Raw genomic sequence first — 15842 nt, 5'->3', positions numbered from 1 at the left:
TCTTAGATGTCATTTCTGAACATTTATAGTACTATTTACATCTATTCTGATATATCCTTCTTACTGTGCTACCGGTGAGGTAACCTGGAGGTTAAGGCGTTGGTTTGTCTTGCTTCGCGATGCGGGTTTCGAGCCCTACATGGTTGTAATGTGTGAAGCGCACAGAGTTTATCATTGTTTATTACTACTACAGCTACTACTACTACTACTACTATTATTATTACTACTACTACTACTACCAGTACTACTACTACTACTACTACTATTATTATTACTACTTCTACTACCACTACTACTACTACCACTACTACTATTACTACTACTACTACTACTTCGAAGATGATTACTACAACTACTGCAACAACAACAACAACTACGACGACTACTACTACCTATTCCAAGTTTCATCCATATGTCTTTGTTTTTCGGTTCTTTTGAATAAAAGTACATATTTTTTATATTATTAAGCAATTCCTTTACACACTTTGAATAAATAATGTTAACGTACATAGTCTACATTTTGTTGACAGTTTGCCATTCTCTACTCCAGTGTCGTCCTATTGCTACACTCAGCAATATTTTAGCCATACACCCGCGGCCTGTCGAATCTGGACCAGACAAACCATCAACGTGATGAACAACGTTTGTGATAGATGACAACAATCAGACTGCTCATGATGAGGAGTGTGGGTAGCCTCGTAGTTAAAGCGTTCGTCCGTCACTACGAAGACCCGGGTTCGATTCCCACATTTTTTCAATGTGGTGTCCCCTGTCGTGATATTGCTCGAATATTGCTGAAGACGACGTAAAACGTAACTCACTCACTCACTAGTGTTACTTTAATCATCTACCGGGGATATACCGGTCGGCCAGCTTGTGTTCTTCTGACATTATCAACAAGTAATATGGAATGTGGTCTTGTGCATAGAGCTCAGGTCACAAATCAGGTGATGTTAAGCAACGTTGGTCACGGACAGTCCTTGGATGGGTGACCGTTTTCAGCAGCTTGACTCCTGTGAGCTTCTATGACTTCAGTCCTGTCCCACAACAAAGCATACGTGACACATGTGGTTTAACCTAAGGCAAGTGAGTTTGTTTATAATTGCCTCAGCAGTGAATGGGTACCCGGTCGGATAAGTCATATAACTGTTCACCTTCTAGTGCCATACAGGCAGTTTGGCTTATCCGGGGTAATAATGCGACTTGAGCATGGTCATGGTCGTACCATGTATGGACCTCCGAGTCAAAGCCACAGGCATGGCGAAGACGATAGTATCATGTTGTTTAAGATATGCTGTTTGTGCCAAGGAAGGACATCCCCTGACAAGGTGTTGGACAGTCTCTGTATTTTCATTGCACAATCGACAATTTCATATTGATATTTTCTTTAAGACTCACCTATAGGCGACTGCGAGTGGGAAGTGACTGGTCATGGACAGCAAAAAGAAAGCCCTCTGTTTCACATTTAAGACCAGCCGACTTCATCCAGGCGAAGGAGTCGGTGGAATTGCTGTTCTGCTCCACTCACTGGCTATACAGGCGATGCAATGGCGTCTCAGAAAACGTTTCCACAAATGACCGACTCTGGGCAGACTTGGTGAAGGACTTCACCTGGTTTACTCCTATCGCTGTACCGTCCAGCAATACATCGCCATCAACAAAATCAACATCAAATTTCAGATTCTGTCCTTAAAATAGCTGTGGAATTCCTTGTTTTCACCTTGAGTCTTGACATGCATCACCAAAGGATCATCCGTACACAATACACAATAACATTCTATCATGAAGAGCTTCCACATTAATCAAACCTCCCGAACTGATTGGCATATATAAATGATTAAGAGAGGAATGATGGTGGTGGGCTCTGTTATCAGACATGTTCTTCTGGTCAGGCGGTCAAGACTCTGGATGTCTTGTTTTGTCCAATCAATTACTCCAAAGGAATAAGAAAGGATTGACACAGCTAGCCTACTGGTGGCTTGGACCTTGTTTCGAGCATTTAGCTCTGAGTTCCACATTTATACTCTGCCCTAAGTTTTTCTTGAATCTGGGCTTTCTGTAGCTTGTCTCGAACTTGCATTCCAAGATGGGTGTAGGCCTAAACTTCCACACGTTGCTCAATAATTCCTTCCCCCTGTAACTTGACCGATTTATCATTAATTACCTTTCCACGTTTCAAATGAAGTGTATTGCATTTATCGAGTCCAAATGTCATGCTAATATCACAGAAAAGGACTCGACAAGGAAAACAATTGATTATTATTATTGTTATGTTTCTGCGGGAAACACAGAAAAACCCATTTGTCCCACTCCGCCTGACCTATTGTACATAATATTGTGTAAATTCCAAAGCTTTGATATATATCTGAGGCCCCGACCAAACAGTTTGTGCGTTATGTAAATACCTTGCAGCATTTCCCACGGAATCTTACTGGCAAAATGCCCGCCTTCTCTCCAAGTGTTTGGCTATACATGAAAGAATATTTTTTACTTAAACTTAATTTGTTTGAAGACATACGGACGCTTAGAGCGTATTTACTTTTCAAACATTTTTCTGAGAGGAATTTTATAAAGACGCCATGGGGTATTGTTAACGATAGTACATGTACACTGATCACAGAGATAGTGAAGAAAAGGGTTTTGTGGCTTTTATATCCGATTGTGGTACCATCACTGATTTATTAGTCTGGATCAATACCTTCTTAGTCAGTCAAATGTTTGAACTGATCACCAGTGCCAGTCTATCTTGTTGGCTAATGTTCATAATAGTTAAGATAATTGATTTTGAAACAACGAAGGTTCACTTAGCTCCATTTGACCGTATATAAATACAAAATTTTTGAAACTAGGTCTGCTTTTTCTTTACAAAGACATATTGGAATACATGTACATAAATTTGTCATACATTTTGCATACGCACAAGCAAGAACGCAACATCCTTAGCCGGACAGTCAGACAACCGGACGTGCGGGATGGTCGGAGCAGGACAGCATTGTTACGCTCTTCCTGTCAAAGAATACGAAAATTGTCAGAGGTCATGGATCGATTGGGTAGCCTTGTGGTTATAGCGTTCGCTCATCACGCCACAAACCTGGGTTTGATTCCCACATGGGTATAACCTGTGAAGCGCATTTCTAGCGTTCTTCGCCATAATATTGCTGGAGTATTGCTAAAACCATACATATATCTCATTTTTTACCTATGACAAGAAGGCGTTCATGATACCAACTTCGATATCACGTTGTAAAGGCGCTGATATATTTACACCGTTGTCCAGCAATTCGCAACTTCTAAGAAATCACAATCAAAGGATTCGGTATTTTTTCGTAATTTTACAACCTAAACTTTATTTTTCTGTTCACAAATAGCAGATTCACATAAATGCATTAATGTGGTACAGACTAATTGCCTCTCCTTTCAACTGACAAAACGTCAACTGTCGAAACAGTAATTGTGCGAATAATTCCAGCTAATAATTCTACCGTTGTGTTACATCAACGCTCACGTGAATCTGACGGGGTACTGGTAGTTGTATATTATGTAGGAAATGTATTATGACTGACTGACTGAGTTTTGGTTTTACGCCGCGCTTAGCAATATTCCAGCAACATCACGGCGGGGGACACCAGAAATGGGCTTCACACATTGTACCCAAGTGGGGATTCGAACCCGGGTCTTCGGCGTGACGAGCCAACGCTTTAACCATTAGGCTACCCCACCGCCCCAGATCCTAATGAAGATATCAGTCGTTATTGGTTCGTTTAAATTTTGTGTGGAACGAACATGGCTTGACAAAATATTTAATGTCTCACTGAAAATCCGTGTTTTGAGAAAAGGTAAAACGTCATACTTTGCCGGTAGAATTCACGAAGACACCTGTTCACAGAAGGTGCTCTTTGTGAGTGACTTAGTTCGTATTTAAATACAAGTAGAAATATTGTTGAGTTCTCAGAAAACCAAATCATTATAAAAAGTCACATTAAGTTCTTGTTATTCTAAAACTTCACGAGACCCTTTAAGATCCGCGGTAGAATTGGTCTTGAGCAACCCATACTTGTCGTAAGTCAGCTGGTTTTAAATTTCATTGCACAATCGACATTTCATGCAAATATTTTCATTTAGATTCACTAAATGAAAATATTTGCATGGAATGTCGATTGTGCAATGAATTTACAGAGACTGCCAAACAACTTGTTCGATGCCCTTCCTTGGCACAAAAAGCACACCTTAAAAAAACATGATGGCATGGCTCGCTGCTTGTTTCAACATCGCCATTAAGCTACCTCATAGTCCCTCATCATGAGCAGTCCGTTTGTTGAGTGGGTGTCATCATTCACAGACGTTCATCACGTTGATGGTTAATCTGTATTACTGAACTATTGCTGAGTGTGGCAATAGGACGACTCTGGAGTAGAGAATGGCAAACTGTCAAGAAAATATAGACCATGTGCGTTAACATTCTTTATTCAAAGTGTGCAAAGGAATTGCTTAATAATATACAACCCATCAAAAGTTTAGACTCACTAGTGTAAATGTAGCCACTAATTTCAGTCAACTGTTATAAACCAGACTTTGTAAAATATTCCATACTGTTTAAAGGTACTGTTTACACATGAACTGATGTATTGTAAACAAGTTCGTAACGTTGAAAAGATTATTGTCATGAGTTCAGTAAATGATGAAACTCGGTGAAAATGGGCGAATTCTTAACAAAACTTTACACCAAAACGCAGCTGTTCACATGCACGATATTTACACATGCTTTTCAGCAATTTGATGCATGATCCTCATAAGGTTTGCAGTTGGTTCCCCCAAGTTAGGGGAGAAATTTATCTTCGATGTAACCACATATATATACATAACATATAGTGAATGCTTTCACTGAGTCTAAACTTTGATGGATGGTATATAAAAAATATGTACATTTATTCAAAAGAACCGAAAAACAAAGACGTATGGATGAAACATTTGGAATAGGTAGTTGTAGTCGTCGTCGTTTTAGCAATGTTCCAGCAATATTACGGCGGGGGACATCAGAAATGTGTGTGTGTGTGTGTGTGTGCGTGTGCGTGTGTGCGTGTGTATGTGTGTGCGTGTGCGTGTGCGTGTGCGTGTGTGTGTGCGCGCGCGTGCGCGCGCGCGATTGGGGTAGTCGAGTTTCAAATATTACAACCATGTAAGACTCGAAGCAAGACAAACCGACGCCTTAACCTCCAGGTTACGTCACCGACAGTACAGAAAGAAGGATACATCAGAATAGGTGTAAATAGTACTATGTGTAGATATGACATCTAAGATTCCCTGTTCACTCATTTTGTAACTGAACAGTATGTTTATGTTCACACACAAATATATGAATATATATATTTATATATATGTGTGTGTGTGTGTGATGTGTATAAGTGCTTGATACATCTATTGTATGCATGTACAGTGAATTAGGAATGATGATGGATCAAACAATTATTATCAATATAATGCAAAATAGAATCTTTGTTGATTTAAACCTCGATTACAATCACTAAACTTAAAAGCATCATGTGAGACACTGATTTGCTAATATTTACATGTACATACATTTCAAATATATCATCATGCATTTCAGAAGTTTTTTTCGCCTCCAAAAACTGCCAATCCAAACGTATAATAAGAAATAGTTGGTCTTGACTAAGACTTTCCAAACAGCAAGTGTCCATTATTCGGAATATCTTGAATAATAATAAGAGTACTGTTATAGCGCCTCATCCACGTCACTCAGGGATATGCTTTGAGCACATATAAGAATACTTTGTTTCCGGGGTATTTTCATTGACACTGCCATACACCGAGAATAGTACTATATCTGACTTTAAATGCAAGCTGACATTTTAAAAAAGACTAAATTATAAAAAAGCAAAAACTTTGTCGAGGTCACAGGTTTGGAAAGGATTAAAACCTCAACGTGTCTTATGAATCTAAGCCATGATCACCGCGAGGAAGATCAAGGCCAGGGAGGCCATAAGGGCTCCTGCGCCACCAGTGTGGGGATAGGTAAAGTCATTCTTATTCACATCACATATTGTCATCATGCCGAGGAACTCCAGCCCTTGTTTGGATTGTCGCATGAGATTTCTGACATAGTCTGAGATATCGCCTCCACTTAAGCAAGGGTGTTTCAGGATGTCCATTGCCGCCATCTTGCATTCGGGAGAGCATATATTGGCCAGGAGATTACAGTTGTCTCGTAAGGCGTTTGAGAGCGCCTTCGACTCAGGATCGGATTCAAATAAAAATTCCCAGACGTTGCAGTTCTCCTCAATGAGGCTCTCACCCACACACAAATTGATGCTCTTCCACGACACACACACGCCATGCTTCAGAGCATGTTCTGGGTAGTACCAAAGGAAGCCAAAGCACATTTCATCTGATGTTCCATCGCCGTAGAATACCCATTTATTCTTATACGTCGACTGGTAAGTGCAGGTGGTCACTAAGCTATCTCCAGGAAGAATCTCAACTGGATCGTCATATCTGTAATATATAGAATGAGGGTATTACAATATGTGAGTGAGTGAGTGAGTTCAGTTAGAAGCTGATTTCTGGTGTCTCCTGGCGTGATATTGCTACAATACTGCCAAAAGCGGAGTAAATCTAAACTCACTCGCTCGCTTGGTTTATGCAGATCATTTCAAGACGTGATTCTCAAAGTTAGTAAGGAGGTTCTTACTTGAAGTAGCGAGGATTGTCATAGTTGAACTCAGGTTCATTGGTAAGATATTGGACCCTTTGTCCATTTCGCCTCAGTTCTACGGACGCTGATCTGCCTGTGAAGATAAAACATTTACCTTTTACTAAACATAACAGTTTGTAAGCGGCAACACTCCTAATGATAGCATACCATAAACCAAGTCACGGTGCCTGAGCGCTTGATATATGAAGACGCCTTTTAGCTTTAAGCTCTAGTCTTTTATGATAACCAGTTTCGTACGTTTCACCCACGTGGTATGTATGTACGTCCTTGTACGTTGGTTTTTGCCCCACACTGTGGAGGCACGCCCTGATATTGCTTAAATAGTGATCAACATTTTTCTTTCAGTTTTTTCTGTGTGGCAAAATCAGCTTGAGAATAGTTAAAAAGGAAAGTGTACAGCTTTTTATGTGAGTTCTATGTAAATTGTCACAGTTGTGCTTTATACTTGCTAACTTTATTTAGCGGTGGATACAGTGAACTCTGTGGATTATTCGTTCGTTCGTTCGTTCGTTCGTTCGTTCGTTCGTTCGTTCGTTCGTTCGTTCGTTGTTTGTTTGTCTGTTAGCTAGTTAGTTAACTAGTTAGTTGGCCAATAGAGCGTTCAGTTAATTAACTCACGAGTGATAGTAACAGCCGATGTGTTGTAGATAGTCTTGTCAGCCAGTGTACTTAGCTATCTGTGGTAACAGCGGATGATATGACCTCACCAGTTCTGGGAGCAGAAATTACTAGAATCTGTGCTTTACGGAGAAAGTGTAATTCCAAATATAACATGTCACGTCCTACTCTCCAAATGAAAATGTGTGGATTCATGACTCTATATGATTTTAATTTCACTTTAAAGGGACTGTTTAGGAAGATATTCACAAGGGTGTCTTTATTCACATGTTGGCGTGCCCTTATGAGACCGCCGGACAGCTTCAGATATCTTTTGGGTGAGTGGTCAAGTATCTATTGCATCTTTGTGAGTTTATGATCGAAAGAATAAATTTATACACAGTCTTTACATTCCTTTAATGTTTCAGTTGTGTTTTACCAGAAAATCGCATCCGATATTACATATCTGCCTTAAGGCATGAACCCCTTTTATAATTCAGGGCCCGTGCATTGAAACTTTGTACAGGTATTTTACATGACAATGCGTGACGTACTTGTCGCTTGACATGCGGGTTGTAATTTCATTCTGAAAGATTTTCCTGATTTAAGTTATCCGATTAGGCTGAATGCAGCGATGTCATAATCTAGCACATTAATCCAGAGGGGCTAAGTGGGTTTGGTTTGTTGTTTTACGCCGAACGCAGCAATATTCCAGCTATATGGCGGCGGACTGTAAATAATCGAGTTTAGATCAGCCAATCCAGTGATCAACAGCATGAGTATCGATCTACGCAATTGGGATACTATACCATGTCACAAAGCAAGCCAGCGAGTCTGAGCACCCGAATACTGCTGAGTGCGGTGTTAAACAACCAACCAACCAAGCATTCAGATGTACATTACTTACCTAAATAATGCATATGATTCCCAGCCATTGGGACATAGATGGGCTCTGTCATAAGTTTTCGTGTGCATTCAGATGTACATTCTCCTCTGAACGTGACCTCTGATTGTCCAGGGGGGATTGCTAGGTTCATCTGTCCGAGTGACATGAGTGAGCCATTATTCTTTCGTAAGTTGGGGGTGTAAAAGATCGTCATTCCTGAACTGTCCTTCCAGCCTGACACTTCGTTCGGGTTGTTCCAGTGAAACTGAAAAAGAGTGAAAATGAATATAACACACAGTGGCGAAGGGCGTTGCCGTTAACACTGGGAGGAAAACTAAGATGTGCTGGGTTGGTATGGTTTCACGGGTTCGGAAAGTTGTTGGCAAAGTTTGAAAGAACTGTTGATTTCTTGGTATCGGTGCATGCGTTTGTATAGTTGTTGGCAAGGTTGGAAAGAGCTTGTGATGTGATGGGTTGATATCGTTGCACGCGTTAGAATTGTAATTGGCACTGTTGGAAAAAACCACAATCCACCAGAGCTATTAATTCTACAGCGTATCTTGCTCGACATTAGATATTTCTTGATTATTACAATCCACATGAAAATACAATGAAACGCCATTAATTTGAACCTCCCTTTTGGGAAAATGTATATGTTCTATATATCACTGGAAGTGTGTGAAAGGTTTATCCTCTCTTAGTTTGATTCATTCAAAATGCACACAAAGATCGTAATGGAGCCTGTGTGAACTGCTTATTTGTATGGCACAGAATACGCTGTGTGCAGCTTTAAATAAGCAACAGTGTATATGAAAGAGTGTGAGTGAGTGAGTTGGGTTTTACGCCGCTTTAAGCAATATTCCGGCAATATCACGGCTGGAGGACACCAGAAATGGGCTTCACACATTGTACCCATGTGGGAATCGATCCCGGGTCTTTTGTGTGACGGGAGAACGCTTTAACCACTAGGCTACCTCATATATAGTGAAAGAAATTTGGTCACTAGTACCTCCAGAGCAATCCGAGTGTATTTTGATTTTCCAAAAACTAGTCCAAAGTTATCATTAAGGCATTCTCCAGGAGACCCAACTGTCCAGCTTCCGAGAGCTGCTGTGCATCCCTTTCCAGCATCCATGCCACATTTGTATGGTTCCGTTGGTAGTTCCTCTGCAAACAAAGATATATATAGATATATACAGGTCACCATTTTTAAGGAATTCTAGGAAGGTAATATTTCTGTACCTTTGTTGTTTCACTCAGAGCCACACTCAGCATCAGGACCCAATGGTTGATATTATGAGCAACGTTGGAGAACGATGAAACAATATAACGACGTTACCGACCTTGACCATCCTATCTCTAATGTCGCCACTTACGGCCACTATTCTTTACCTGAATCCCCAGACATTGCAAATCATAAAGAAAATGTTCCTATGTTGTGTTTTTTATAACCATCACTGCATAGCATACACTGCGTGGATTTGGTTTCAATTGAAGGCTGATTCGACTCACCTGATGTGTCAGAGCAGCCGTAGACTACGACGTGATGCATGACGTTGTCGTTGTCGATGAGAGGCTTGCTTCCAATGTAGTGGTAGTCCTGGTCAGAGGGGACGTCGAAGATCATGCAGATGTAGGTGGTGTCCTCGGCGGGCACGTCGGTTTCGGGGAAACGGATCGTGAAGTTCCTCACATCTGTGAAGGTGAGATGACGACTTAAGAACAACACTATGTGCATTATTTGGGTAGGTATTAGAGTGAGTGAGGTTCATCATATCTTTGAAGGCTGAATGAATGAATGAATGAATGAATGAATGAATGAATGAATGAATGAATGAATGAATGAATGAATGACTAAGCATACTTACCTGGCGGGTCCAGATATACAACATACCCTTTTGTTTCACACTTAAATCATGACAACGTGTCAACGATGAAAGCATTGCACATACATTCGGGAATTGAACTGAACGATTTACCTGGTGCGTTGAGAGCATCGCACTCCAGTTCTGACCCTTTACACGAAACCCACGCATTCTTCGCTTGACAGGCAGGGGAGTCAAAAGGGTCACACACACCTGGAATATATAGAAGGTCGTTCTGCATAAACCAAACTGGTATTATATGAACGTGTGCACATGCACAGATGATGAGTTCTATTTTGGGGTGTTATTCAGTCCTCAGCTAATAGTAATGTAGATTTGATGATCATAGTAACTTGAAGCGATTTAAAAGGTACTTATTGTTCAAAGTCACCAAATTCTTGCGAAAAAGATTCAATAGTTGTATTTATCATTGTTCGAAAACGAGATTTGCAGCGATGATAAGCGGATCCTGGCGCATCTAAGGGAGGAGATATATTCTAAAAGACTACAAAATAGTTCCCTGAGAGATAGTTTTACCTGGTAAAACAGATCAGGACTATGGAATCCTAGAAGGGACAATGCCACGTTGTCGCGCTTACAGAAAAGGGCAAAAAGTGTCAAAATTAACCAAAGTACAAGCGACCACGCGACATGTTGGCCTTTTGCGCTGTTTGAAGAATATATTTAATTCAACCATAGGGCGACTATGCGACATACTGAGCATATTTCAAGGTCAAAATATGCCGCGTTGTCGATTTGTCTCCTCGTATGTAAAATAAGCATTAAAATGCGCGACAATGCGACAACGCGATAATGTCCCTTCTAGGATTCCATACAGGACTGATGGCAGTGAAACTGTCTTTTCTATGCCTCAGTAATATTATCGCCTTATCACGGGAACCTGGGCACTTGTAAATAATTTTGACCACTGATTGGGTACTTAATGATCCACTTAGCCGAGAGTATTATGATGTCTTTCAGTGGCATTTAGAAGTTGTACATTGATGTCCAAGATATTTTTATGGATTAAACTTCTTTATAATTTCCCTCACGACGTTTCGAGACCATTCAAGGTCACCTGATGAAGGGACCTGGAATGGTCTCTCGAAACGTCGTGAGGGAAATTATAAAGATTGAAGTTTAATCCATAAATATATCTTGGAAAGCAGAGAGCAGTTGTAACCTATGTTCCCAGAATCACCAACTGCATATCAACACGGATGAAATCAATGTGATTTCTATTGCATACCTGGGTGAGTAATGTCGGTTGTCCGTGACGGGAGGTTACCACTGTCTGCAGTCCACACGCAGTTCGGGTCACCAAGCTCTTGACCGTTGGTCATACCGTCACCATCAGAATCTAAACGGCACAATTCTTGTGTCCACTTAAACCGAATATAAACCATTGTGAACAGAAATATGCTTCAAAGTACATTTTGCGACTGATGGTCAAGAGACGAATAAAGTTTTCTTAGACACAGAACCCTAGTCTTGTGTGTTACCACATAAGGATTTGGATATTTTGCTGAGACGTTTTAAATAGGATAGATCTGTCTTAAAATGCGTTGCGAAATAAGGATATGAACCTTTTGCTCAAGTGGTTTAAGGGGATTCATACATTGTATCCATGTGAGGAATCGAACCCAGGTCTTTGGCGTGACGAGCGAAGGCTTTAACCACAAACGTACCCTACTGATTCCCCACATATGTGGAATGTGGGAAGCCCATTTCTGGTTTGCTTCCCGCCGTGATATTGCTGGTAATATTGCTAAAAGCGCCGTATAACTAAATTCACTCACTCCCTTGAATCCCATCACGGATATGGAGATATTATGACAACTGTCTCACAAAATAGATAAATATTAAATATATATACCATGTGACCTTGAGAAGCGAAGTCTTTGCCAAAGTCGTTTCGGTTTCCTCCACCAAGAGCGTTGATGTGACCCACGCCATGCCAGTAGAAGTTGGCCCGACAGGGATGAGGGACCCGTTCGCCATTCGGAAGGCGCTTCCGGTATTCTCCATAACCCGACACACCACACGCCCCCAGAAGCAGCAGGGAAATTGTCAGTGCCCTGCGGAAACACGAGTGTGGCATTGTATTGGTAGGCAAATAAAAAAAGTAAAATAAAAAAACCCGATAGATAGATAGACAGATAGACAGATAGATAGATAGATAGATAGATAGATAGATAGACGTTGCGATATTTGTAAAGATCATGGCGATAACTCTATATGGAGTCTCAGATATATATGGAGACCTTGATGCTCACGAATGATGTTTGCTAAAGGTTCATGGTGTCTTTGCTCACTACGTTACTACTATAGGATATTCAAACACTGGACATACAGGGTGGAACAAACAGTTCATGTGTGGGTCGTATCAGAATTAAGCATTCCTTCAGTTAAATTTGTTTTTGTTTTTTTAGTTTGGGGTTTGCTGTTTACCGTCGCACTTGACAATAAACCAGCTATTTTGTGTTTTGACAATGATCAGGTAAACTGGTGGTTGATGCAATGAGCAAATCAACACTGACGTGGTAAATCGTTATGTTCCCTATTATGGCCGGCATAGCTGGAATCCTCACGGTGTAAATGGTTAAACTACGATTTGGTTTATTTCTTGTTTAACGACGCACTCAGCAATATTTCATTTATATGGGGGTGGTCTGTATATAAGCGTGTCTGGACCAGACAATCTAGTGATCAACAGTGTGAACATCGATGTACTCAGCTGGGATACGATGACATGTGTCAACCATATCAGCAAGCCTGACTACCCGACCCTGTTAGTCGCCTCATACGACAAGCATGGGTTGTTGAACACCAGCTGTAACCCGGATCTTCACGGGTCCTACCTAGATGGTAGCAATGTGGCAGTAATACGCTGCCATACCTGATATTTGTACATATGGCTCGCATATGCAAGTCGTGTCTGTCCTTCTAGCGTGTACACACTATTCAGCTCAAGTTTTTCGCAAGTATCCTCCTTCAGCCAAGTTGGGTATAAATAGCGCAGCAATTACCTGACGGCTTGTCAAATTAGAACGGGTTTCACATGTTAAACCATAATTATTGTGTAGGTTTACAGGCTACATTTACAGACCATTAAACTCAGATATATCATCTGGGTTTCCCTTTCATGAAAGGAAAGTTTTAGGTCTGTTTGTTGGTTAGCTATTGTGAAGTTATATGGCGGCGGTCAGTAAATAATCGAATCGTGACCAGACAATCCTGTGATTGACATCATCAGCATCGATCTACGCATTTGGGATACGATGACATGCATCAACCAAGTCAGTGACAGTTTGTCAACTTGACAGATCTGTATTGAGAAGATATGGTATTTGACTTATGACTTGTGAATTTGGAGAAACATTAAGCGCTTGACACTTGATTTACGTGTTGCTCCATGGGCATGTTACTCTGCGGTGTAACTCCTTGATATCTGGCACAGGAAGGTGATGGCATATTTCTGGCACAGGCAGGTGATGGCACATTTCTGTCACAGGCAGGTGATGACACATTTCTTGTACAAGCAGGTGATGCAATATCACCGATATTGACAGTGAGTGATGATGGGGCTTTTTTGTAGCTGCTGTTTTTAATTTTGAGTCAGAAATTCTGTTTTGAGGTAATTAAGGGTCATCCATACCCTCATATCAGCTATGCAGGTTTCAATGTTTGGACTCCACTCTGTCTGATGCGGTTCAGTGAATATGCACGACCTGTTTTTTGACATATGGCGAGCTTGACAGAACAGCTCTGCATATACAAGGAGACACACGTATGGTAACATACTGGGCTGGAATATTATCAGGAAAAACACCTAACCTTTCATACTTGTATAAATGGCTTTTTGAAGATTATTACAGAACTTGAACAAGTGGTTTTCTTCATTTAGAACCATCCTTCAGAAAAACCGGTCTTCTGTACCGTTGGATATGTAGACAGTGGCTCCTCAAAATATCTCCAATCGACTGGATGTATGGTCGCTCAAAAGTAGAGGGCCCAGTACTGAACCTTGAGGCACTCCAACAGCAATACATACACACATACCAACATATCAACATACATATCAACATACATATCAACATACATATCAACATACATATCAACATACATACATACAACATACATATCAACATACACATACATACATACATACAACATACATACATACATACATACATACATCAACATACATATCAACATCCATATCAACATCCATATCAACATCCATATCACACATACACACATCAACATACATACACACACACATACATACATACATATCAACATACATATCAACATACATATCAACATACATATCAACATACATATCAACATACATACATACACATACATACATACATACATACATACATACATACATACATACATACATACATACATACATACATACATACATACATACATACATACATACATACATACATACATACATACATAGTGTTCAGTGTTGCAATACGGTTTTTCAACCGGCAACAGCAGAAGTAGCAGAAAACAGTGTACACAGATAAAACACAGAATAAAAGTTTGCTGTGTTGGAACCGTGGGAGTTATTAATCTATACCGACATTTGCAGCGGTGACAGGGATAAAGCAACACTCACCCGCTCATGGCTGTGCCAGTGTAAGAATTGACACACATTCAACCCACCTGTACCCCTTGCACACACGGATCTCGTTGTAGATAACTACAGCCCCGTGAATTAGGTCTGGCAAACATCACGTGACACGAACACACAGGCCACAACTCGGAAACACTCTCTCGTGAGTATTGGGACTCAGACAAGAGGTATTTCAAGCGGAGAGAGACGCTTTTGTTCCGTGATGTCACATTGGCTCTGACTAATACGACATTGCGAAAGTCTTGGTATTACGTTTACCCTATATTTCCCCCTCAGATTGTGTAACAACTTTTAGGTAGTCACATGCTTTTTCGTGATTGAGAAAGGACGACATCTACACATAGAACAAGAAGACAGACTTGTGTACCTAATGTCTACGTTTTGGAATTTCAATTGAATATCACCTTTCGCTTGTATGTGGTGCCTATAAACATCTAAGAAGCATAAATATCATTCTAATCCTCGATACAGTAAATTTATTGAATTGATGTCCTCTGAATGTAAATGCGCACATTTATCATTCTTTATTTTTCTGTATTTAAACAGCATTCATCACAAACCTGCTGTCCACGTATAATTCTTTTTTAAGTGTTGTTTCCAATCAGTATGTAGACATTGTCATTAGCCTATGTTCTGTGGGCTTACTTCAAGAAATAAACATATATATGTTTTGTGGGAAAATGTATGTCAGAGATCAGTCACTGGCTCAGACATTCGAGTTAAGATTTCTTCCGCTCATACAGTGATGAGTGGGTTTAGTTTTACGCCGCACCCAGCAATATTCCAGCTATATGGCGGTGGTCTGAAATTAATCGAGTCTGGACCAGACAATCCAGTGAGCAACAGCATGAGCATCGATCTGCGAAATTGGAAACCGATGACATGTGTCAACCAAGTCAGCGAGCCTGACCATCCGATCCCGTTAGTCGCCTTTACGACAAGCATGGGTTACTGAAGATCAATACTCTAACCCGGACCTTCACGGGTCTCCGCTCATACAACCACCTTCATATTGAAAGTTGGAAACTCCAGACAACAGGGTTGACCATTTGTCGTAAGGTCGCGCTGTCTTAATACTTTGCTTTAAATAATGATGATAACTGAAAA

At 40.6% G+C, this 15842-nt stretch overlaps 1 protein-coding gene across 1 annotated transcript; it reads right to left on the bottom strand.

Annotated features, from left to right (window-relative positions):
* Window positions 1-5096: 5096 nt before the first annotated feature.
* On the bottom strand, window positions 5097-14839 carry LOC124270275 (DBH-like monooxygenase protein 1). The gene is made up of 9 exons (XM_046705317.1): window positions 14718-14839; window positions 11955-12156; window positions 11328-11463; window positions 10193-10291; window positions 9726-9908; window positions 9223-9380; window positions 8235-8478; window positions 6707-6803; window positions 5097-6510 (listed from the first exon to the last, which is right to left on the bottom strand). Exons 1-9 carry the CDS (start codon window positions 14753-14755, stop codon window positions 5955-5957), a joined length of 1713 nt encoding a protein of 570 aa, XP_046561273.1. The 5' UTR covers window positions 14756-14839; the 3' UTR covers window positions 5097-5954.
* Between the last annotated feature and the right edge of the window lie 1003 nt (window positions 14840-15842).

The sequence above is a fragment of the Haliotis rubra genome, unplaced genomic scaffold, assembly GCF_003918875.1.
Source record: "Haliotis rubra isolate DU_JTF1 unplaced genomic scaffold, ASM391887v1 Scf150, whole genome shotgun sequence".
NCBI lineage: Eukaryota > Metazoa > Mollusca > Gastropoda > Lepetellida > Haliotidae > Haliotis > Haliotis rubra.
Note: the sequence above shows the minus strand (reverse complement) of the source record. Positions and strands in the feature narration are given on the sequence as shown.